The 24,022-nt window shown below is 36.0% G+C and overlaps 1 protein-coding gene across 1 annotated transcript in view; it reads right to left on the reverse strand.

Annotated features, from left to right (window-relative positions):
- Nucleotides 1-24,022, reverse strand: part of LOC149797526 (uncharacterized) — a 194,012-nt gene that overhangs the window by 72,743 nt on the left and 97,247 nt on the right. The window contains exons 47-53 of the mRNA XM_089960770.1: nucleotides 23,298-23,375; nucleotides 21,021-21,098; nucleotides 19,575-19,652; nucleotides 18,329-18,406; nucleotides 13,187-13,264; nucleotides 11,937-12,014; nucleotides 6,630-6,710 (exon numbers count right to left, since the gene is read on the reverse strand). Coding sequence (XP_089816896.1) covers nucleotides 6,630-6,710; nucleotides 11,937-12,014; nucleotides 13,187-13,264; nucleotides 18,329-18,406; nucleotides 19,575-19,652; nucleotides 21,021-21,098; nucleotides 23,298-23,375 — 549 coding nt within the window. The remainder of the gene's footprint in view (nucleotides 1-6,629; nucleotides 6,711-11,936; nucleotides 12,015-13,186; nucleotides 13,265-18,328; nucleotides 18,407-19,574; nucleotides 19,653-21,020; nucleotides 21,099-23,297; nucleotides 23,376-24,022) is intronic.

Here is a 24,022-nt window from a genome sequence, read left to right on the forward strand (position 1 = left end):
ATTCACATACCTATTGTACAAAAAGGTATAAGATGGATGTTTGCCAGAACATGTTGCTTAAAACTTTGTCTGTATCAATGTGAGAAACAAAAACACGAGTTTATCAACTGCATTGTCATCTGTGCGAAACAAACCTAATGGTTACCTAGATAAGCCAGGAAATACAATTTACATACATAAAGTCATTGTTTTGATCCCTTCAAGGTCATCTGGTACAGCTCTTAATGAGTTTGAATTATTGAAATGGCGCGTTCGGCGGTACTGAGTGGCTCAATGCGTTTCCCCAGCGTATGCAGGGCTAATCCATCTCCGGATAAAATCAACATAGGCGGATTAGCTAGTACTGCCGTAGAAATTCCACACGTGGCTGTAATGATGAACGGAATCAGAGAAATGACTCCCGGGATGCGCTTGTAAGGTCGATATGCATGTTCTTAGACGTCGGGTTGCCGATAGAAATAGCGATAATAAGATTCTAGCTCGCAACGGTGCTCTGCAAGTAAGTTTTCGTTGATGTGGTTAAAATTTAAGATCATGGTCCTGAGTCAATTAAACTCTTCATCAGCAGCTCAAGTTGTGGTAAGTGTTCGTTTAGGAACTTGATGTGCACATTCACTCTATCCTCGTCAATCTCATGTATTTTGTATCCCACCAACCATACGTTTAAACCCTGAATGATTGTGGTCAGTTAATGAAATTTTACGAGATCAGAAAGCATCTCAGAAGTCAGTTTCAGGTTCACATGGATCAGATATTGTTGTGATTCTATGACGTGTAACACCTCATCCGCTTTGTATCGGTGATGTCGTTAGAGATAATAGTACGCTAGAGCACTTTGTTCTATGTTGAGATAGATTTTTACAGTGTCTTTCATCGCTGAAATCTCTGTCTATGTGAACCCACGAACTCCAGTACTTGTGTCGATATTTTTCTGAATCGTTGATTTTATCTAAATGTTCCTAAGAGGCCTAGCCTTTGGAATAGGGACTAAATGTCCTCGTGCAGGAGCACTTCCTTTCGTAAATACAGCACCCAACTTTTGCTCTATGTCCTCCGTCTGAAATTGCTCTAAATACGCGTATTAGACTGCAGCCTTTTCCATACAAACTAAACATTATCACGTTAACACGAGCCTCCATAACCATGTTGTTATCAAATACAGCTCCGCCAGATCCGTATTCAAGCGCCATTACCGACATGATGGTATCTACGTCCTCATATTCTAGACCAACCCGTTGAAGAAAATTAAGTGTGTTGACAGACCCACGCAGAGCTCAATACCCGCGAAAACGTTTTGTCCATGCAATCGTGGTCTTTTTGTGGGCTTCGTCGTTTTTCTTTCCACCACCAAATTGACGTCGTTTGACATGCAGTGTTTTTGTGATAATGACTACGATGCTCATGTGTAATGCGTTACTGATATTAAGAACGAGGCTGTCTATGGTTTTGACTAACCGCATTGACTCTCGGTCGTTACAAAATTTAAAGACATTCCAGTATCGATCTATTGCCTCTCGAAGCTGCTCCTCCCGCATGAGTAATACTGAGAGCTGAGATCGTTTGATGTCATCCGCCTTCCGTCATTCATAGGATTCTTTAGGATCGGATATACCAGCATTTTTCACCTCCGAATGCACTCCAGTGGTCTGCTTCAGCACATGCTGATCATTGGATGCATAGGAGGTCTTCCCTCTGTGTTCATCGTCAAACAACAATTGGTAAAAATATGTTGCGATAAGCACAATTTCCGGCATGCTATATTTGAGCTCGTTCAGAGTAAAAATCTGAAAATAACTCAGTCCTGGATTGGTAGGCTCAACTGTGCTTACATTTAAATGTAGAGTGTTTCATTTATGTACTCGAGGATGCAATGCAAAATTCGAACAAGATAGATCCTATTGAAGCTGCACCAATGTATGCGACATACGAGGTAGTATCTGGTTTAACATCATCGAGTCTTCATGTGAGATATTTTTCACAGCCGACATTTTTTCCTCGGACCCTAAATTTCCATATCGGCATGGCTTGAGGAAGTTGTACCTTGAACCATAACTTAGAGGTAACTCAGTTAATCACCCACTCGTCGCCTGTGCCACTGACTGCTGCCAGATTGGTTGAAAGGACCATTGTAGGCCTTCAAGGATGAAGAGTATACTGACGATGCTGAAACGATAATTTCGCAGTGATTATCCGTGTTTCTCGAGAGAATGGGAAAGTATCCCATGCTCTTTCTGACATGGCGCCTATCCACGTACATTTTTGTGCCTGATTCGTTGTTGGCCACGGTCGGTTAATTCGTCATCACATGCTTAGCTTCAGAAGCCATAGTGACAATCCCTGTTAGGGTTTCCCCTGTCGTGAATACTTTAGTTCATCTAAACGAGTTGAGATGGCCATTCGAAATCGCTTGAGGTGTATCGGTGATGAGCCATGTGGTATGAAGCCTGTACAGTTTCTGGTACAGATCAAAGTGACTATTGGTGACATCGACCAGGCTGCTATAAACACATGGATCAATATGCGCGCACTATTTATTGATAGATACGAAAGAAGACGTACACAAGTGAAACAAAATTACTAATTTAATTCAAAGAGGTTATATAGGTTGGACAACTAGTCTGATACAAAACTGGACATAATGAGAATGTGTCACAAATTTATATTTTGTGTTCAGAGAAACAAACCAAATCACAAAATCACTACAATAAAGAAACATAAATTATATGACTGCTGGAACTGACCAAATCCATAAACTCTACTTCAGTTGTTGTCTAAACGCGATTCAGAGATATGTAAAGAGATTCGAGAAGGAGAGAGTGTACAGGGAACTACACTTACTATATATAGAAAAGAAAAAAGAAAACTAGATTCCTCCAAGAACGAGTTCTTTGGAAATAGGAAACCAAAAAAAAAAAGCAACAAGTGTACCAGATCCATTGTTACTTTCAAACCGAAAGATCCAGAATTGCAAAAGATTATTGCAATCAGTTTTTGAGAATCCTAAGGTCTAATAAATAGGTTTAGGGACTTTCCTAGCAATGCATACCATAACATTCTGGCATGTAAGAAAGGTAACTTCGGATAACATTACAGATGCAAGAACATGTAGTAGCAAGGATATATGATACGGTTATTTTCTTATTTGTCACAGACACAAAAGTGCCAAAATTCGACGATATGGATTAAAATGTACTCTCAGTGACAATACAAAATGGTGAACCAGATATTCAGTCACTTTCTGAAGCATGGAACATTTTCCAATATATAATCACTGTTGTGCAATCATATTATTAATTACAAGAATGGCGAAATTTCCATTGCTCTTTCCGTCAGTGGAATTTGCTAAAATCCTCTCGGAAAGTCGAATTTGGTGATATAGGTGGTATTTTCGATTTTATCAATGCAGTCATCGATTTTTGGTAATGGAAATGGATCTGCTTATTCATACGTTTCTGCTTTTCACCATCCTATAACTAGTGCACATACGGAAAGTTTTATCTGGTTTCGGGACAAGTATACATGGTGAACTCCATTTACTTTTACTGGCCTCTTTGATATAATTCTCCAGCAAATATTGAATTTCTTTCTTCAAGTATTCATGCTTGAGAGGGTTCATCTCTAACGTGTGTTGTTTCACAGGTTTAGAATTTACAAGTTCAACGTCATGGAAAATTGTTTTGCTTTTGTAGGAACATCTGGAAATAGGTGCTCATATTCCAATATTAACTGATTAAGTTTATTCCTTTCTTGTTGTTGAAATGTGAACGTTTTTTGTCGGGTGTATTCATAATTTCTTAATTTCGACGATTTGTCGCTCCGTAATTATTAGAGTCTGATGGTGTTAATTCACTTCACTCTTCACGGAGTGGGACATATAGAACCATTTTAAACCTGGCTATCTCTCTCAATATACCCCTGTAACATGTTTATTTGGCACACTTGACTTATTTTTGCATTTTAGGAGTATTTATGATATAATTTAAGTCATTTAATTTCTTTTCAACTGTGTACGGACCATACTACTAGGCCTGAAGAGGATTTTGTGGTATGGGCAAAAGATACAGAACACTATCACCAGGCTAAGAATTCCTTTCCATTGAGTTTTTATCATACCTTACTTTCAATTTTGACTGAGTAGAGGTTAGATTAACTTTTGCGACCTCACAAGTCTTTGACAACTTATACTTAAAATTGGAAACATAATCAAGAAGTTTGGTTTCAGTATCTTCATTAGGAAGACGTTTCTCTTTTAACAAATTCAATGGTCCAAGCAGTGTATTTAAACACAGGTTCAAAGGAACCGAATATTTCTTGAACTGGTTCCCTAACAGCAAATGCATTAAATTAATGCCTTCATCCCAATATTTATTGGTATCAAAATAATATGACCAAATCATATTTTGTAAAGTTTGGCTCTGAGGGTGATAGGCAGAAGATCTGAATTGTTGAATGCCTAATTCGTACATTACTTGCTTGAAAATTCCAGACATGAATTTTGAACTTTGATCAACAAGTGCTGGTTACCTGACTTGGAATTAGGCGAGCGACCAACACAATCTACAATTATTCTGCTAAATGGTTCTTTAAATGCAGTAATAGGTTCCAGATGAGAATTGTGTGTCTTATGATTGGGTTTTTCTACCATTTGACAAGTATGACAAGATATACTGCATACACAAACATCACTCACGTTTCATTTTTGGCCAATTGAAATGATTCGAGATCTTGTGAGAGGTTTTATTAATCCCTAAATGATCAGCCAGAGGAGTTTCATGGGCCAGACCAAGTATTTCCTGTCTGAACGAGTTTGGAACTACCATGTGATAATATTCTGACCACAAGTGAGAAGGTCTCCATTGTTCCATAAGAATTTAAGTTTAGTGAAAAATCAGACAGGTACTTCAGTGGTTTCAGATTTACTACGTGCACCTTTGAAATAAACAGCAGATCCTTATGATCATTTTCCTGTTCGACGAAGAGTGACTTTCGTTTGACACTCTGATAAAGAGAATGAGTAGTTGCAAGAGGATCACTGTGATGAATACCCCTTGATTGATCCAAACAAGAAGTGAATGTGCCCACATGAAAGGCCTGACCATTACATGTGTCAGCTAGAGGAATATTTTCATGATGAACATCATTCTCAAGAGCTTTCTTTGAGACAGCTATAGTAACTGTGCAAGCTGGATATATATCAACGGATTATTTTTCAATGGGATCAACTTTCGGATCCAAACGAGGCATGTCAGCTATGGGTGGACAAACCAAAAACCATTGACACAATGGAGAGGAATATTAACAAAGCCGGACTCTACTCCCTGTACAACAGCACTCTCATTAGAAGAAGAAATCTCAGAAAAAGGAAATGGACCTGATAAAAAAAGACTCTGAGAAAGCACTGTATCCCTTAACATTTTAATATCGATAGGATTGACCGAATCTTCTAAGAATGATTTAGAACCCTTCCATATGAAGGGTTCATAAGTATCTATGATAATATCGAACTGAGGTTTATGAGACCCAACAAATTTATTGTTTTCAACACTTCATCGTGACCCTGACCTCTTAGACATAACATCATTTGGAATAGGACTGTTTTTATTCTGAGGTTTTTTTTTTCATTAGTAGCAATCATACAAACGTGTCCTTTCTTCTTGCAATAGGTACACGTAGGAAGAGACAAGAAAATTTGATCAGGCTTTTCAAAAGATTGAATTTTTCAAAACTGTCAAAGATTAAGATTTAAAAGGGCTAAAATACTTTTCTAACAGAAGACTCCTGTATGGAAAACCTTCCTACAAAAGTAACTTTATGAAGTAAGAAATACCCAGCAGCATTCCCCAAATTTCACTTTCTTCCATTCGGAATGATATATATCATTCCCCTGTCGAGGAACCAGACCTCTATACACCAGGTAATACTTTTGCAAATATAAAGTGCTTTTCAAATCCGCCGTGGGTCACACACATACACAAACATAACAACGTACATATCATATTCTTTCCAAACAATAATCGCAATGATTACTTTATCAAAGAAAATATATATCGGGATTTTCGTGTTATTTGCTCTTCTACAATTTGAAATCAGACAATATAAATACCTTAAATGTATTTCCTGGTACTTTTGACACTGAATACCTAGTCATGTCCTATTCAGCAAACACGTCTGCATGTAGGCTATACAAATTTGGCTTTGCTAATAAAACGTTTCGTTCTAACAAGGCCAACTTCCGACACGATCCTTGATGTAAGACAAAGAAGAATATTTTATCATCGGCCTTTACAACCCAATCCAAACGACAAAGCGTAATAACTCCATGCATAAAAATGGACTACATTAATCGAAATGGATATATGCACACAGTTAGCACATTATGTGTGATTGTACAGTTCGGAGTCAGACCAGATAATGAACTTATTGTACTTTCTGATTCTTCAGAGTCAGCCATCCTAAACGGCAACCATTCTAGCACGCATTTTTGGCAGTGGTATTCCCAAAACACTAATACATTTCAGAACGTACTTACCCAGTGTATATAAATGAATTATAATATTTACACGCTTCATGTACATAGAGTCTGCCTGTTATAAGTGATTAAACAAACTGGAATAAGGATAGATGATTACCTTTCTCTGCCTCCTGCCTCTTCCGGCGGGTAGGAACCTTCTGCTATTTTCTTTTTAACAGACGTCTCGTTCTGATGGGACCTGAAAACATATTAGTATGTAAATAAATTGATCTTTATCAATATCAACATTTTCCCAATATATTGCCAATTCATTTTCAATAATATTTAAATCTGACTTGTGTAAATATCATAAGGCCAATCCTATTTTGTGATGCAAACAAATTAGTTCACTACTTCATGCAAACATAATTCTAATAATCAAGCTTATTTTGAAGAAACATTTAGTCAGTTATATAGGTTTTACAGCTAGACAAATATGTAACTGTACATAATGATTATGTTTCTTAAAGTACTACAGATTTCTTGAAGAAAAAAATCAAATCACAACATTATTATATTAAAGTATAGGAAAAATGTCATGACTGCCGGAACTGACCAAATTCCTTTATTTTAATCCAACTATATTCTAAACGCGAGTCAGTGATATCAAATCAAAATATAGAATAAGATTGTGTGGATGGAACTACAGGTATTACATCAATAAAAGAATAAACAACACTGGACTACTAAATGAAAGAAACCTCTGGAAACAGAAAAGCACAAAAGCATCAACAAGAAACAAGTATACTGTGTCATGAACAATTTTGATCGGAACATTCTTGTTTTGCAATACTTTTGAAACCAACATGCGAAAGGCCAACTATTCCCGAATTTCACTCTGTTCTTATCTCAATGATAGCTAACATTCCCCTGAATAGGAAGATGACCATTAATCACCAGGTAATAGTTTTGCAAATATGACAAAGAGATTATCAAATCAGCCGTAATCACACACGCACACACACACACACACACACACACACACACACACACACACACACACACATACACACACTCACATTATCTTCATTCCAAACAATGATTTCAACGATTATTACATCAACGAAAATATATATCGGGACTTTCGTGTTTTACGTGCTTCTACAATTCGAGACAATGAGACAAGATATGTACCGTAATGTATTTCCTGGCACTTTTGACACTGAATAAGTAGTAATGTCTTGTTCAGCAAACAGTTCTGCGTGTGGGCTGGGGAAAATTTACTTTGATAATAAAACTTTTCTTTCGAGCAAGGAGAGTTTCCATGCCGATCTTTGATGTTAGACGAATAAGTAAGTATAAGTTGCATTGGACTTTGCAACACACGCCAAACAAAGCGTACTTATTCCATGCATACAAATGGATTTTATTAATCGAAAAGCATATGTGCAGTTATTTAAGTCATTATATGTAATTGTACAGTTTGGTGACAGACCATATAATGAACTTGGTGTACTTCCGGACTCTTCAGAGGCAGATGTTATAAGTTGTATCCTGTCTAGAATGAACCTTTGTCTGTGGTTTTCCCATCCCACTAATACAATGCAGAGCGTGCTTAATGCATATGAATGGTTTATAGTATTCAAATACACTATCTACATAAAGTCTGCGTGTGATGTGTGATTGTAAAGATTGGAATCATTCTTGGTGATTACTTTTCTCTGCCTTCTAAATCATCCAGGTCAAAACCTTCTGCTGCATTCTGTTGAGCAGTCGTATCTTTCTGCTGGAACCTGATAACATTTGGGTATGAAACAAATATAACTTAGGCACAGACAGTAAGGCCAATCCTATTTTGTGACGCAAACGAAATAGTTCATTATTTCATGCAAACATAATTCTAATGATCAAGTTTTTTCTGAAGAAACATTTAGCCAGTTATATAGGTTTGACAGCTAGACTAATATGTAACTGTACATAATGTTTATGTCTCTTAAAGTACTACAGTTTTCTTGGAGAAAAAAATCAAATCACAACATCATTATATTAGAGTATAAGAAAAATGTAATCGTTGCCGGAACTGACCAAATGCCTTATTTTATTCCAGCTATATTCTAAACTCGAGTCAGTGATATCAAATCAAAATATCCAACAACATTGTGTAGATGGAACTACACGTAATACATCAAGAAAAGAATAAAAAACACTGGATTACTAAATGAACGAAACCCCTGGAAATAGAAAAGCAGGAAAGCATAAACAAGCAGCAAGTATTCTGTGGCATGAAAACAATTTCATCGGAACATTCTTGTTTTGCAATCATTTTCAAACCATCATGTGAGAGACCTACTTTTGTCGAATTTCACTTTGTTCTTTTCTCAATGATAGCTAACATACCCCTAAAGAGGAAGAAGACAACTAATCACCAGGTAATAGTTTTGCAAATATGACAAAGACATTTTCAAATCAGCCGTAGTCACTCAAACAGACACACAATTACAGACAAACACAAACGCACACACGCACACATTGTCTTCATTCCAAAGAATTATTTCAATTACTATTACATTAACGAAAATGTATATCGGCACTTTCGTATTTTGCATGCTTCTACAATCCGAAACGAAACAAGATATATACCGGTATGTATTTCCTGGCAGTTTTTACACTGAAAACCTAAATTCTGTGTTGTTCAGCAAACAGTTCTGCGTGTAGGCTGTGCAAAATTTACTTTGATACTGAAAGTTTCTTTCCAGCAAGGAGAGTTTCCAACCCGATCTTTGAGGTTAGACAAATTAGTATACTTTGTCAATGGCCTTTACAACACAAGCCAAACAAAGCGTCCTCTTCCATGCATAAAAATGGATTTATTAATCGAAACGAATAATGCACACATTTAGCGCATTATGAGAGATTGTACAGTTTGGAGTCAGACCATATAAAGAACTTGGTATACTTCGTGACTCTTCAGAGTCAGACATCCTAAGTTGTATCCTGTCCAGCATGCACCTTTCTCAGTGGTCTTCCCAACCCAATAATACAATTCAGAGCGTACTTTCTCAATCCATATTAATGGGTTATAGTATTCAAATACTTTATCTACATATAGTCTGCGAGTTATGTGTTATTGTAGAGATTGGAGTCAGGATTGATGATTACATTTCTCTGCCTTCTGAATCATCCAGATCAGAATCTTCTGCTGAATTCTTTTGAGGAGTCGCATCCATCTCCTCGGACCTGATGATATTTGGATATGAAATTAATTGTTAACAATAAGTGAAGTTTCCCAATCCATAGCCGCTTCACTTTTAATAATAGTTATGTATGACTTAGGTACATATCGTAAGGCCAATCCTATTTTGTGACGCAAACGAAATAATTCATTATTTCATGCAAACATAATTCTTATAATCAAGCATTGTCTGATGAATCGTTTAACCAGTTATATAGATTTGACAGCTTGACTAATATGTAGCTGTACATAATGTTTACGTCTGTAAAAGTACACCAGTGTTCTTGGAGAAAAAAAATCAAGTCACAACATCATTATATTAAAATATAAAACAAACTTGCATGACTGTCGTATCCTGCCAAATATAAAAATTATAATCCACCAGTATTCTATACGCGAGTCAGTGGTATCAAATCAAAACATAAAATACGACAGTGTAGATGTAACTACACGTATTGCATCAAGAAAAGAATAACTACCGAACACAAGACTACAAAATGAACGACACCTCTGAAAATAGAAAAGCAGGAAACATAAACATGCAACAAGCATTCTGTGGCAGGAAAACATTTTCCTCGGAAAATTCTTGTTTTTGCAATTCCATTTCTAACCAACATGTGACAGGACAACTCATTTCGAATTTCACTTTGTTCTTTCTAACTGGCAGCTAACACTCCCCTGACGAGGAAGATGACTACTGATCACCAGGTAATATTTTCGAAAATATCACAGAGATTTCCAAATCAGCCGTAGTCACACACACACACACACACACACACACACACACACACACACACACACACACACACACACACACACACACACACACACAAACACAAGCACACACACATACACAGACACAAATTATCTTCATTCCAAACAATGACCTAATTGATTATTACATCAAACAAAATATATATCGGGACTTTCGTATTATACGTGCTTCTAAAAATCGAAATCAGAAAAGATATATACCGTAATGGATTTCCTGGCACTTTTGACAGTGAATACGTAGGTATGTCTTGTTCAGCGAACAGTTCTGAGAGTGGGCTTGGGAATATCGTATTTGATAATAAAACGTTTCCTGTAAACAAGGACCGTTTCCATGCCGATCTTTGATATTACACAAAGAAGTATGCTTTGTATTGGGCTTTGCAACACAAAAAAATGACATCAATGCCGATCTGACCAAATGCATAAATTATAATCCAGCTATATTCTAAACGCGAGTCAGTGATATCAAATCAAAATATAAAATAAGATAGTGTAGCTGGAACTACACGTAATACATCAAGAAAAGAATAAAGAACATTGGACTACCAAATGATCGAAACCTCTGGAAATAGAAAAGCAGGAAAGCATAAACAAGCAGCAAGTATTCTGTGGCATGAAAACAATTTCATCGGAACATTCTTGTTTTGCAATCATTTTCGAACCAACATATGAGAGGCCTACTTTTGTCGAATTTCACTTTGTTCTTTTCTCAATGATAGCTAACATACCCCTGAAGAGGACGAAGACAACTAATCACCAGGTAGTAGTTTTGCAAATATGACAAAGACATTTTCAAATCAGCCTTAGTCACACCCACACCCACACACAAACACACACATACACACATTCACTTGATTCCAAAGAATGATTTCAATGATTATTACATCAGCGAAAATATGTATCGGCACTTTCGTGTTTTACTTGCTTCTACAATCCGAAATGAGATAAAATATATACCGTAATGTATTTCCTGGTACTTTTGACACTGAATACCTAATTATGTGTTGTTCAGCAAACCGTTCTGCCTGTGGGCTGTGCAAAATTTACTTTGATAATAAAAAGTTTCTTTCCAGCAAGAAGAGTTTCCAACCCGATCTTTGAGGCTAGACAAATAAGTCTACTTTGTAAATGGCCTTTACAACATAAGTCAAACAAAGCGTCCTTCTTCCATGCAGACAAATGGGTTTTATTAATCGAAACGAATATATGCACACATTTAGCGTATTATGTGTGATTGTACAGTTTGGAGTCAGACCATTAATGAACTTGGTATACTTCGTGATTCTTCAGAGCCAGACATCCTAAATTGTACCCTGTCCAGCATGCACCTTTCTCAGTGGTCTTCCCAACCCAATAATACAATTCAGAGCGTACTTACTCAATCAATATTAATGGGTTATAGTATTCAAATACTTTATCTACAATATAGTCTGCGTGTTATGTGTTATTGTACAGATTGGAATCAGGCTTGATGATTACCTTTCTCTGCCTTCTAAATCATCCAGATCAGAACCGTCTGCTGATTTCTTTTGAGGAGTCGCATCCTTCCGCTCGGACCTGATAATATTTGGATAAGAAATTAATTGTTAACAATAAGTGAAGTTTCCCAATCCATACCCGCTTCACTTTTAATAATAGTCATGTATGACTTAGGTACATATCGCAAGGCCAATCCTATTTGGTGACGCAAACGAAATAATTCATTATTTCATGCAAACATAATTTTTATAATCAAAATTTATCTGATGAATTGTTTAACCAGTTATATAGATCTGGACTACTAAATGAACGAAACTTCTGGAAATAGAAAAGCAGGAAACATAAACATGCAACAAGCATTCTGTGGCATGAAAACATTTTCCTCGGACAATTCTTGTTTTCCAATTCCATTTCTAACCAACATGTGACAGGACAACTGATCTCGAATTTCACTTTGTTCTTTCTCAATGGTAGCTAAGATTCCCCTGACGAGGGAGATGACCACTGATCACCAGGTAATATTTTTGAAAATATGATACAGAGATTTCCAAATCAGCTGTGGTCACACACACGCACACACACTCACACACACACATATACACACACATACACATACACATAGTATCTTCATTCCAAACAATGACCTAATTGATTATTACATCAAACACAATATATATCGGGACTTTCGTATTATACGTGCTTCTACAATTCGATGTCAGAAAAGATATATACCGTAATGGATTTCCTGGCACATTTGACAGTGAATACGTAGGTATGTCTTGTTCAGAGAAACAGTTGTGAGAGTGGGCTTGGAAATATTTTATTTGATAATAAAACGTTTCTTTTAAACAAGGACAGTTTCCATGCCGATCTTTGATGTTACACAAAGAAGTATACTTTATATTGGGCTTTGCAACAAAAGCCAAACAAAGCGTACTTATTCCATGCATACAAATGGATTTTATTAATCGAAAAGAATATGTGCAAATATTTAGCGCATTATGTGTGATTGTACAGTTTGAAGACAGACCATATAATGAACTTGGTGTACTTCCGGACTCTTCAGAGGCAGACATAATAAGTTGTATCCTGTCCAGCATAAACCTTTGTCTGTGGTCTTCCCATCCCACTAATATAATGCAGAGCGTACTTAATGCCTATGAATGGTTTATAGTATTCAAATACACTATCTACCAAAAATCTAAGTGTTATGTGTGATTGTAAGGATTGGAACCAGGCTTGATGATTACCTGTTTCTGCCTTCTGACTCATCCAGGTCAGAACCTTCTCCTGTATTCTTTTGAGCAGTCGTATCTTTCTGCTGAGACCTGATAACATTTGGGTATGAAAATAATCATGACTTAAGTACAGATCGTAAGGCCAATCCTATTTCGTGACGCAAACGAAATAGTTCACTACTTCATGCAAACATAATTCTAATAATCAAGCTTATTTTGAAGAAACATTTAGTCAGTTATATAGGTTTTACTTCTAGACTAATATTTAACTGTACATAATGTTTATGTCTCTTAAAGTACTACAGTTTACATGCAGAAAACAATCAAATCACAACATCATTATATTAAAAGTATAAGAAAAATGTAATGGCTGCCGGAACTGACCAAATGCCTTATTTTATTCTAGCTATATTCTAAACGCGAGTCAGTAATATCAAATCAAAATATCAAATAAGATTGTATAGATGGAACTACACGTAATACATCAAGAAAAGAATAAAGAACACTGGACAACTAATGGACGAAACCCCTGGGAATAGAAAAGCAGAAAAGCATAAACTTGCAACAAGTATTCTGTGGCATGAAAACAATTTCATCGAAACATTCTTGTTTTGCAATCATTTTCGAACCAACATGTGAGAGGCCTTCTCCTCTCGAATTTCACTTTGTTCTTTTCTCAATCATAGCTAACATATGCCTGACGAGGAAGACAACTAATCACCAGGTGATAGTTTTGCAAATATGACAAAGACATTTTCAAATCAGCCGTAGTCACTCAAACACACACACATACACAGACAAACACAAACGAACACACACACGCACACACTATCTTCATTCCAAAGAATTATTTCAATGATTATTACATCAACGAAAATATATATCGGCACTTTCGTATTTTACGTGCTTCTACAATTCGAAACGAAACAAGATATATACCGGTATGTATTTCCTGGCAGTTTTTACACTGAAAACCTAAATTCTGTGTTGTTCAGCAAACAGTTCTGCGTGTGGGCTGTGCAAAATTTACTTTGATACTGAAAGTTTCTTTCCAGCAAGGAGAGTTTCCAACCCGATCTTTGAGGTTAGACAAATTAGTATACTTTGTCAATGGCCTTTACAACACAAGCCAAACAAAGCGTCCTCTTCCATGCATAAAAATGGATTTATTAATCGAAACGAATAATGCACACATTTAGCGCATTATGTGAGATTGTACAGTTTGGAGTCAGACCATATAAAGAACTTGGTATACTTCGTGACTCTTCAGAGTCAGACATCCTAAGTTGTATCCTGTCCAGCATGCACCTTTCTCAGTGGTCTTCCCAACCCAATAATACAATTCAGAGCGTACTTTCTCAATCCATATTAATGGGTTATAGTATTCAAATACTTTATCTACATATAGTCTGCGAGTTATGTGTTATTGTAGAGATTGGAGTCAGGATTGATGATTACATTTCTCTGCCTTCTGAATCATCCAGATCAGAATCTTCTGCTGAATTCTTTTGAGGAGTCGCATCCATCTCCTCGGACCTGATGATATTTGGATATGAAATTAATTGTTAACAATAAGTGAAGTTTCCCAATCCATAGCCGCTTCACTTTTAATAATAGTTATGTATGACTTAGGTACATATCGTAAGGCCAATCCTATTTTGTGACGCAAACGAAATAATTCATTATTTCATGCAAACATAATTCATATAATCAAGCATTGTCTGATGAATCGTTTAACCAGTTATATAGATTTGACAGCTTGACTAATATGTAGCTGTACATAATGTTTACGTCTGTAAAAGTACACCAGTTTTCTTGGAGAAAAAAAAATCAAGTCACAACATCATTATATTAAAATATAAAACAAACTTGCATGACTGTCGTATCCTGCCAAATATAAAAGTTATAATCCACCAGCATTCTATACGCGAGTCAGTGGTATCAAATCAAAATGTAAAATACGACAATGTAGATGTAACTACACGTATTGCATCAAGAAAAGAATAACTACCGAACACAAGACTACAAAATGAACGACACCTCTGAAAATAGAAAAGCAGGAAACATAAACATGCAACAAGCATTCTGTGGCATGAAAACATTTTCCTCGGAAAATTCTTGCTTTTGCAATTCCATTTCTAACCAACATGTGACAGGACAACTCATTTCGAATTTCACTTTGTTCTTTCTAACTGGTAGCTAACATTCCCTTGACGAGGAAGACGACTACTGATCACCAGGTAATATTTTTGAAAATATCACAGAGATTTCCAAATCAGCCGTAGTCACACACACACACACACACACACACACACACACAAACACACACATTATTATTAATCGAAACGAATAATGCACACATTTAGCGCATTATGTGAGATTGTACAGTTTGGAGTCAGACCATATAAAGAACTTGGTATACTTCGTGACTCTTCAGAGTCAGACATCCTAAGTTGTATCCTGTCCAGCATGCACCTTTCTCATTGGTCTTCCCAACCCAATAATACAATTCAGAGCGTACTTCCTCAATCGATATTAATGGGTTATAGTATTCAAATACTTTATCTACATATAGTCTGCGAGTTATGTGTTATTGTAGAGATTGGAGTCAGGATTGATGATTACATTTCTCTGCCTTCTGAATCATCCAGATCAGAATCTTCTGCTGAATTCTTTTGAGGAGTTGCATCCATCTCCTCGGACCTGATGATATTTGGATATGAAATTAATTGTTAACAATAAGTGAAGTTTCCCAATCCATAGCCGCTTCACTTTTAATAATAGTTATGTATGACTTAGGTTCATATCGTAAGGCCAATCCTATTTTGTGACGCAAACGAAATAATTCATTATTTCATGCAAACATAATTCTTATAATCAAGCATTGTCTGATGAATCGTTTAACCAGTTATATAGATTTGACAGCTTGACTAATATGTAGCTGTACATAATGTTTACGTCTGTAAAAGTACACCAGTGTTCTTGGAGAAAAAAAATCAAGTCACAACATCATTATATTAAAATATAAAACAAACTTGCATGACTGTCGTATCCTGCCAAATATAAAAATTATAATCCACCAGTATTCTATACGCGAGTCAGTGGTATCAAATCAAAACATAAAATACGACAGTGTAGATGTAACTACACGTATTGCATCAAGAAAAGAATAACTACCGAACACAAGACTACAAAATGAACGACACCTCTGAAAATAGAAAAGCAGGAAACATAAACATGCAACAAGCATTCTGTGGCATGAAAACATTTTCCTCGGAAAATTCTTGTTTTTGCAATTCCATTTCTAACCAACATGTGACAGGACAACTCATTTCGAATTTCACTTTGTTCTTTCTAACTGGTAGCTAACTGATGTAACTACACGTATTGCATCAAGAAAAGAATAACTACCGAACACAAGACTACAAAATGAACGACACCTCTGAAAATAGAAAAGCAGGAAACATAAACATGCAACAAGCATTCTGTGGCATGAAAACATTTTCCTCGGAAAATTCTTGTTTTTGCAATTCCATTTCTAACCAACATGTGACAGGACAACTCATTTCGAATTTCACTTTGTTCTTTCTAACTGGTAGCTAACATTCCCTTGACGAGGAAGACGACTACTGATCACCAGGTAATATTTTTGAAAATATCACAGAGATTTCCAAATCAGCCGTAGTCACACACACACACACACACACACACACACACACACACACACACACACACACAAACACACACACATACACAGACACAAATTATCTTCATTCCAAACAATGACCTAATTGATTATTACATCAAACAAAATATATATCGGGACTTTCGTATTATACGTGCTTCTAAAAATCGAAATCAGAAAAGATATATACCGTAATGGATTTCCTGGCACTTTTGACAGTGAATACGTAGGTATGTCTTGTTCAGCGAACAGTTCTGAGAGTGGGCTTGGGAATATCGTATTTGATAATAAAACGTTTCCTGTAAACAAGGACCGTTTCCATGCCGATCTTTGATATTACACAAAGAAGTATGCTTTGTATTGGGCTTTGCAACACAAAAAAATGACATCAATGCCCGATCTGACCAAATGCATAAATTATAATCCAGCTATATTCTAAACGCGAGTCAGTGATATCAAATCAAAATATAAAATAAGATAGTGTAGCTGGAACTACACGTAATACATCAAGAAAAGAATAAAGAACATTGGACTACCAAATGATCGAAACCTCTGGAAATAGAAAAGCAGGAAAGCATAAACAAGCAGCAAGTATTCTGTGGCATGAAAACAATTTCATCGGAACATTCTTGTTTTGCAATCATTTTCGAACCAACATATGAGAGGCCTACTTTTGTCGAATTTCACTTTGTTCTTTTCTCAATGATAGCTAACATACCCCTGAAGAGGACGAAGACAACTAATCACCAGGTAGTAGTTTTGCAAATATGACAAAGACATTTTCAAATCAGCCTTAGTCACACCCACACCCACACACAAACACACACATACACACATTCACTTGATTCCAAAGAATGATTTCAATGATTATTACATCAGCGAAAATATGTATCGGCACTTTCGTGTTTTACTTGCTTCTACAATCCGAAATGAGATAAAATATATACCGTAATGTATTTCCTGGTACTTTTGACACTGAATACCTAATTATGTGTTGTTCAGCAAACCGTTCTGCCTGTGGGCTGTGCAAAATTTACTTTGATAATAAAAAGTTTCTTTCCAGCAAGAAGAGTTTCCAACCCGATCTTTGAGGCTAGACAAATAAGTCTACTTTGTAAATGGCCTTTACAACATAAGTCAAACAAAGCGTCCTTCTTCCATGCAGACAAATGGGTTTTATTAATCGAAACGAATATATGCACACATTTAGCGTATTATGTGTGATTGTACAGTTTGGAGTCAGACCATTAATGAACTTGGTATACTTCGTGATTCTTCAGAGCCAGACATCCTAAATTGTACCCTGTCCAGCATGCACTTTTCTCAGTGGTCTTCCCAACCCAATAATACAATTCAGAGCGTACTTACTCAATCAATATTAATGGGTTATAGTATTCAAATACTTTATCTACAATATAGTCTGCGTGTTATGTGTTATTGTACAGATTGGAATCAGGCTTGATGATTACCTTTCTCTGCCTTCTAAATCATCCAGATCAGAACCGTCTGCTGATTTCTTTTGAGGAGTCGCATCCTTCCGCTCGGACCTGATAATATTTGGATAAGAAATTAATTGTTAACAATAAGTGAAGTTTCCCAATCCATACCCGCTTCACTTTTAAAGTCATGTATGACTTAGGTACATATCGCAAGGCCAATCCTATTTGGTGACGCAAACGAAATAATTCATTATTTCATGCAAACATAATTTTTATAATCAAAATTAATCTGATGAATTGTTTAACCAGTTATATAGATCTGGACTACTAAATGAACGAAACTTCTGGAAATAGAAAAGCAGGAAACATAAACATGCAACAAGCATTCTGTGGCATGAAAACATTTTCCTCGGACAATTCTTGTTTTCCAATTCCATTTCTAACCAACATGTGACAGGACAACTGATCTCGAATTTCACTTTGTTCTTTCTCAATGGTAGCTAACATTCCCCTGACGAGGGAGATGACCACTGATCACCAGGTAATATTTTTGAAAATATGATACAGAGATTTCCAAATCAGCTGTGGTCACACACACGCACACACACTCACACACACACATATACACACACATACACATACACATAGTATCTTCATTCCAAACAATGACCTAATTGATTATTACATCAAACACAATATATATCGGGACTTTCGTATTATACGTGCTTCTACAATTCGATGTCAGAAAAGATATATACCGTAATGGATTTCCTGGCACATTTGACAGTGAATACGTAGGTATGTCTTGTTCAGAGAAACAGTTGTGAGAGTGGGCTTGGAAATATTTTATTTGATAATAAAACGTTTCTTTTAAACAAGGACAGTTTCCATGCCGATCTTTGATGTTACACAAAGAAGTATACTTTATATTGGGCTTTGCAACAAAAGCCAAACAAAGCGTACTTATTCCATGCATACAAATGGATTTTATTAATCGAAAAGAATATGTGCAAATATTTAGCGCATTATGTGTGATTGTACAGTTTGAAGACAGACCATATAATGAACTTGGTGTACTTCCGGACTCTTCAGAGGCAGACATAATAAGTTGTATCCTGTCCAGCATAAACCTTTGTCTATGGTCTTCCCATCCCACTAATATAATGCAGAGCGTACTTAATGCCTATGAATGGTTTATAGTATTCAAATACACTATCTACCAAAAATCTAAGTGTTATGTGTGATTGTAAGGATTGGAACCAGGCTTGATGATTACCTGTTTCTGCCTTCTGACTCATCCAGGTCAGAACCTTCTCCTGTATTCTTTTGAGCAGTCGTATCTTTCTGCTGAGACCTGATAACATTTGGGTATGAAAATAATCATGACTTAAGTACAGATCGTAAGGCCAATCCTATTTCGTGACGCAAACGAAATAGTTCACTACTTCATGCAAACATAATTCTAATAATCAAGCTTATTTTGAAGAAACATTTAGTCAGTTATATAGGTTTTACTTCTAGACTAATATTTAACTGTACATAATGTTTATGTCTCTTAAAGTACTACAGTTTACATGCAGAAAACAATCAAATCACAACATCATTATATTAAAAGTATAAGAAAAATGTAATGGCTGCCGGAACTGACCAAATGCCTTATTTTATTCTAGCTATATTCTAAACGCGAGTCAGTAATATCAAATCAAAATATCAAATAAGATTGTATAGATGGAACTACACGTAATACATCAAGAAAAGAATAAAGAACACTGGACAACTAATGGACGAAACCCCTGGGAATAGAAAAGCAGAAAAGCATAAACTTGCAACAAGTATTCTGTGGCATGAAAACAATTTCATCGAAACATTCTTGTTTTGCAATCATTTTCGAACCAACATGTGAGAGGCCTTCTCCTCTCGAATTTCACTTTGTTCTTTTCTCAATCATAGCTAACATATGCCTGACGAGGAAGACAACTAATCACCAGGTGATAGTTTTGCAAATATGACAAAGACATTTTCAAATCAGCCGTAGTCACTCAAACACACACACATACACAGACAAACACAAACGAACACACACACGCACACACTATCTTCATTCCAAAGAATTATTTCAATGATTATTACATCAACGAAAATATATATCGGCACTTTCGTATTTTACGTGCTTCTACAATTCGAAACGAAACAAGATATATACCGGTATGTATTTCCTGGCAGTTTTTACACTGAAAACCTAAATTCTGTGTTGTTCAGCAAACAGTTCTGCGTGTGGGCTGTGCAAAATTTACTTTGATACTGAAAGTTTCTTTCCAGCAAGGAGAGTTTCCAACCCGATCTTTGAGGTTAGACAAATTAGTATACTTTGTCAATGGCCTTTACAACACAAGCCAAACAAAGCGTCCTCTTCCATGCATAAAAATGGATTTATTAATCGAAACGAATAATGCACACATTTAGCGCATTATGTGAGATTGTACAGTTTGGAGTCAGACCATATAAAGAACTTGGTATACTTCGTGACTCTTCAGAGTCAGACATCCTAAGTTGTATCCTGTCCAGCATGCACCTTTCTCAGTGGTCTTCCCAACCCAATAATACAATTCAGAGCGTACTTTCTCAATCCATATTAATGGGTTATAGTATTCAAATACTTTATCTACATATAGTCTGCGAGTTATGTGTTATTGTAGAGATTGGAGTCAGGATTGATGATTACATTTCTCTGCCTTCTGAATCATCCAGATCAGAATCTTCTGCTGAATTCTTTTGAGGAGTCGCATCCATCTCCTCGGACCTGATGATATTTGGATATGAAATTAATTGTTAACAATAAGTGAAGTTTCCCAATCCATAGCCGCTTCACTTTTAATAATAGTTATGTATGACTTAGCTACATATCATATGGCCAATCCTATTTTGTGACGCAAACGAAATAATTCATTATTTCATGCAAACATAACTCTTATAATCAAGCATTGTCTGATGAATCGTTTAACCAGTTATATAGATTTGACAGCTTGACTAATATGTAGCTGTACATAATGTTTACGTCTGTAAAAGTACACCAGTTTTCTTGGAGAAAAAAAAATCAAGTCACAACATCATTATATTAAAATATAAAACAAACTTGCATGACTGTCGTATCCTGCCAAATATAAAAATTATAATCCACCAGCATTCTATACGCGAGTCAGTGGTATCAAATCAAAATGTAAAATACGACAATGTAGATGTAACTACACGTATTGCATCAAGAAAAGAATAACTACCAAACACAAGACTACAAAATGAACGACACCTCTGAAAATAGAAAAGCAGGAAACATAAACATGCAACAAGCATTCTGTGGCATGAAAACATTTTCCTCGGAAAATTCTTGTTTTTGCAATTCCATTTCTAACCAACATGTGACAGGACAACTCATTTCGAATTTCACTTTGTTCTTTCTAACTGGTAGCTAACATTCCCTTGACGAGGAAGACGACTACTGATCACCAGGTAATATTTTTGAAAATATCACAGAGATTTCCAAATCAGCCGTAGTCACACACACACACACACACACACACACACACACAAACACACACACATACACAGACACAAATTATCTTCATTCCAAACAATGACCTAATTGATTATTACATCAAACAAAATATATATCGGGACTTTCGTATTATACGTGCTTCTAAAAATCGAAATCAGAAAAGATATATACCGTAATGGATTTCCTGGCACTTTTGACAGTGAATACGTAGGTATGTCTTGTTCAGCGAACAGTTCTGAGAGTGGGCTTGGGAATATCGTATTTGATAATAAAACGTTTCCTGTAAACAAGGACCGTTTCCATGCCGATCTTTGATATTACACAAAGAAGTATGCTTTGTATTGGGCTTTGCAACACAAAAAAATGACATCAATGCCGATCTGACCAAATGCATAAATTATAATCCAGCTATATTCTAAACGCGAGTCAGTGATATCAAATCAAAATATAAAATAAGATAGTGTAGCTGGAACTACACGTAATACATCAAGAAAAGAATAAAGAACATTGGACTACCAAATGATCGAAACCTCTGGAAATAGAAAAGCAGGAAAGCATAAACAAGCAGCAAGTATTCTGTGGCATGAAAACAATTTCATCGGAACATTCTTGTTTTGCAATCATTTTCGAACCAACATATGAGAGGCCTACTTTTGTCGAATTTCACTTTGTTCTTTTCTCAATGATAGCTAACATACCCCTGAAGAGGACGAAGACAACTAATCACCAGGTAGTAGTTTTGCAAATATGACAAAGACATTTTCAAATCAGCCTTAGTCACACCCACACCCACACACAAACACACACATACACACATTCACTTGATTCCAAAGAATGATTTCAATGATTATTACATCAGCGAAAATATGTATCGGCACTTTCGTGTTTTACTTGCTTCTACAATCCGAAATGAGATAAAATATATACCGTAATGTATTTCCTGGTACTTTTGACACTGAATACCTAATTATGTGTTGTTCAGCAAACCGTTCTGCCTGTGGGCTGTGCAAAATTTACTTTGATAATAAAAAGTTTCTTTCCAGCAAGAAGAGTTTCCAACCCGATCTTTGAGGCTAGACAAATAAGTCTACTTTGTAAATGGCCTTTACAACATAAGTCAAACAAAGCGTCCTTCTTCCATGCAGACAAATGGGTTTTATTAATCGAAACGAATATATGCACACATTTAGCGTATTATGTGTGATTGTACAGTTTGGAGTCAGACCATTAATGAACTTGGTATACTTCGTGATTCTTCAGAGCCAGACATCCTAAATTGTACCCTGTCCAGCATGCACTTTTCTCAGTGGTCTTCCCAACCCAATAATACAATTCAGAGCGTACTTACTCAATCAATATTAATGGGTTATAGTATTCAAATACTTTATCTACAATATAGTCTGCGTGTTATGTGTTATTGTACAGATTGGAATCAGGCTTGATGATTACCTTTCTCTGCCTTCTAAATCATCCAGATCAGAACCGTCTGCTGATTTCTTTTGAGGAGTCGCATCCTTCCGCTCGGACCTGATAATATTTGGATAAGAAATTAATTGTTAACAATAAGTGAAGTTTCCCAATCCATACCCGCTTCACTTTTAATAATAGTCATGTATGACTTAGGTACATATCGCAAGGCCAATCCTATTTGGTGACGCAAACGAAATAATTCATTATTTCATGCAAACATAATTTTTATAATCAAAATTTATCTGATGAATTGTTTAACCAGTTATATAGATCTGGACTACTAAATGAACGAAACTTCTGGAAATAGAAAAGCAGGAAACATAAACATGCAACAAGCATTCTGTGGCATGAAAACATTTTCCTCGGACAATTCTTGTTTTCCAATTCCATTTCTAACCAACATGTGACAGGACAACTGATCTCGAATTTCACTTTGTTCTTTCTCAATGGTAGCTAAGATTCCCCTGACGAGGGAGATGACCACTGATCACCAGGTAATATTTTTGAAAATATGATACAGAGATTTCCAAATCAGCTGTGGTCACACACACGCACACACACTCACACACACACATATACACACACATACACATACACATAGTATCTTCATTCCAAACAATGACCTAATTGATTATTACATCAAACACAATATATATCGGGACTTTCGTATTATACGTGCTTCTACAATTCGATATCAGAAAAGA

The sequence above is a fragment of the Sinohyriopsis cumingii genome, chromosome 6, assembly GCF_028554795.1.
Source record: "Sinohyriopsis cumingii isolate HCF-2022 chromosome 6, ASM2855479v2, whole genome shotgun sequence".
Lineage (NCBI taxonomy): Eukaryota > Metazoa > Mollusca > Bivalvia > Unionida > Unionidae > Sinohyriopsis > Sinohyriopsis cumingii.